This window comes from Elephantulus edwardii, unplaced genomic scaffold, assembly GCF_000299155.1.
Source record: "Elephantulus edwardii isolate Elephantulus edwardi_28Jun2011 unplaced genomic scaffold, EleEdw1.0 scaffold00028, whole genome shotgun sequence".
Lineage (NCBI taxonomy): Eukaryota > Metazoa > Chordata > Mammalia > Macroscelidea > Macroscelididae > Elephantulus > Elephantulus edwardii.
The window spans coordinates 16,417,190-16,419,696 of record NW_006399778.1 but is presented as its reverse complement, the minus strand read 5'-3'; the positions used below and the strand labels follow the sequence as shown (position 1 = coordinate 16,419,696).

Genomic DNA, 2,507 nt, shown 5'->3' with positions numbered 1-2,507 from the left:
AACTTTCTGAGCCATCCTGGGGCTGGGCTGTGTTGACGTCAGGGCCCACTGGCGTTGCTGTGGAACCATCCAAGCAGGGCTGTTATTGCTCTTCTCTCCCAGGTGAGCAAGGAGCAGTGTAGCAGCCCACCTGGGCCCGTCAGCTGGGCGGGACCAACAAGAAGCAGAGCAGAGCAGGGGCCTGAAGGTGTGCAGGGGACGTCTGGCCCCAGAGTTCTGGCCCCGGGCTCCCAGTGAGCCGATGTGGGGCCCAAGAATGCAGTTTCCAGTCTAGCAACCTCATGTCTGGGTAGAATTTAACCAGCAGTGGAAAGAATACAGGGTTCACAGTCAAACCTGAAGTTCCAGCTCTGACCTTGCCACTAACTTGCCGTGTGACCTCACGCCAGTAACACCCCTCTGAGCATCAAGTTTTCCAATTTCTCAATGAGGCGGCTGCATGAAGCCGCTTATTGGACCACCTCTCCTGCTGATCCTAGAAATTTTGTTAGTTCCACAGGGCTTGGGCCTGCATGGCCTGGCTCCAACAACAGCAGAGGGCAGCATCTGCCTGGCCGAGGGTCCTCACTGCAGTTGTGTCCCTTCCTCCACGGGGCACCCTTGGCTGGGCCGTCCCCACTCTGCCTCCTCTCATTTTGGTCTGGTCTGGTGTTTCAGCCAGTCCTAGAAAAAGGGCCGGGGTATCTCACTGTCCTGTTGTCCTTGGCAGAGACAGACTGGCCGGGTCTAGCTCAGGAAACAGACTCAGGAGACCACCCAGCATGGTGTTGGGACAGTGGAGGTGGAGTTACAGGCAGCCCATGTCGCTCGGTGACCGTGGGACTGCATCTCTTGCCCAACAGTTAGAATCCCCTGACCATAATGGGCGGTCCACGCGATTACCCACCGCCCTCCCTGGTTGTGCAGGGTCCTCAGCAGAGGGCTCTGTGTCATGATGGGAACCTTCAGCTTTCCTCCTCCTCCTCTGTGCTGTCTTAAAGGAATGCAGGAAGGCAAAGGTGGGGGTTGCTGGACTCCAGGCTGCGTACTGTCCCCTTAGCCTAGGGCAGGCTGCTAGCCTCCATGGCCCTCGTCTGGAAGACAAGAGGGGGGAGTGGGCATTCTTGGGACAGCCTGCTTTGGAAACCAGCCCCTCGCTGAAGGGCAGCTCTGCTCTGTCCTCTAGGACCATCAGGAGTTGGAATCGACAGCGCTGGGTGGCTTTGGTTTATCTGGGAGATACTTGGTTTGGAAAACCCTGTCCTGACAGAGGACCACGGAGGCCTCTTCTAGCTGCGAGTTTTGAGGAGAGCAGCCGTCAAACATGGGTGAATAGAAACAGCCTATACTTGAGCTCAAAGGCTCATAGCTGACCCTCCAGTGAGTTTTCAGAGGCTGTACATCTCACAGGGGGAGATTGTTCATCTGTCTCCTGTGGAGCAGCTGGTGGATTCAAACATCCCACTTTTCAGTTAGCAGCTTAACTGTTTAACCACTAGACCATGAGAGTCTCCTGGGAGTAGCCCATCAATCTGGCGAAACACATTGACTTCCCTGCCTCCTTTCTCTGACCCCAAGGAGTCTCACACCAATGCTGAGCCAGGTCCGGGGATCAACAGGTGTACAGCACACACGAGGTTGGGCCCAGGTAGATCAGTGCTGAGGTGTCAGAGGAAGTTTGATGTTATGATCACTTCGATGGTCAACTCCTAGTGTGCTGTCTCTGTCTCCACAGCTGGGGGCCCTGGTCCACAGTCCTGTCAACTGTCCCCTGCTGGGCTTCTCTGCGGTCAGCACCTCCCTTCCGCAGGGCTACCTCTGGGTGAGTAACCCGTGCCAAACCAGGAATTCTGGTCCTGAGGACGGAAACAGGGAGGTTGATACCTGGAAGAGGGGGGCTAGGGGTGGTCACTTGCCTGCTAACCCTCCCTCCATGCTGCACCTGAATCCAGCCAGGTCTTCTGGGACCCTGGGTGCCAAACACTGTGCTCCATGTTGTGAGGTGCATGGAGCCTCCTTGTTGGGTGAGGAGAGACTCACAGCCAGGAAGCCAATAAGCGTCATTAGAGCCATGAAAGGACATCAGGGAACCACGGAGCATGCTGGAGGCAGGGTCTCCACCTAGGAGCCAGGAAACAGAGCTTGCTATTACAGATCTCTCACGGAGAAAACAGGCCACCTTTCTGTTCTTTGGATTCCCGGAAAAGCCTTTTGCAATTCAAATAGGTGCCCCTGCCATGCCCACACAATGTAGTTTGTACCCTTCTGACATCAGCTTCTGGAGGTTTCAACTTCATCATCCCCTCTGACTACCTCTAGCTCCTTCTGTTTATACCTATCTCTAGGGACTTGAATAGCAGAACTTCGGTGTCAAGTTCAAGTGCCTGCTCTAATGGTGATTTGTTTCTCACTGTTTATCTAGTATTTAGCATATGATGCTAGATCCATCCAAACAGCCAATCAGCCAGCCATCTGTCCCTCTACCAATCCACCCACCCACCTACCTATTCATCCATCTATCCAACCAC

At 54.7% G+C, this 2,507-nt stretch overlaps 1 protein-coding gene across 1 annotated transcript in view; it reads left to right on the top strand.

Annotated features, from left to right (window-relative positions):
• ARHGEF10L (Rho guanine nucleotide exchange factor (GEF) 10-like) overlaps positions 1-2,507 on the top strand; it is a 149,556-nt gene that overhangs the window by 96,264 nt on the left and 50,785 nt on the right. The window contains exon 20 of the mRNA XM_006883599.1: positions 1,715-1,801. Within this exon, the coding sequence (XP_006883661.1) occupies positions 1,715-1,801 (87 nt within the window). The remainder of the gene's footprint in view (positions 1-1,714; positions 1,802-2,507) is intronic.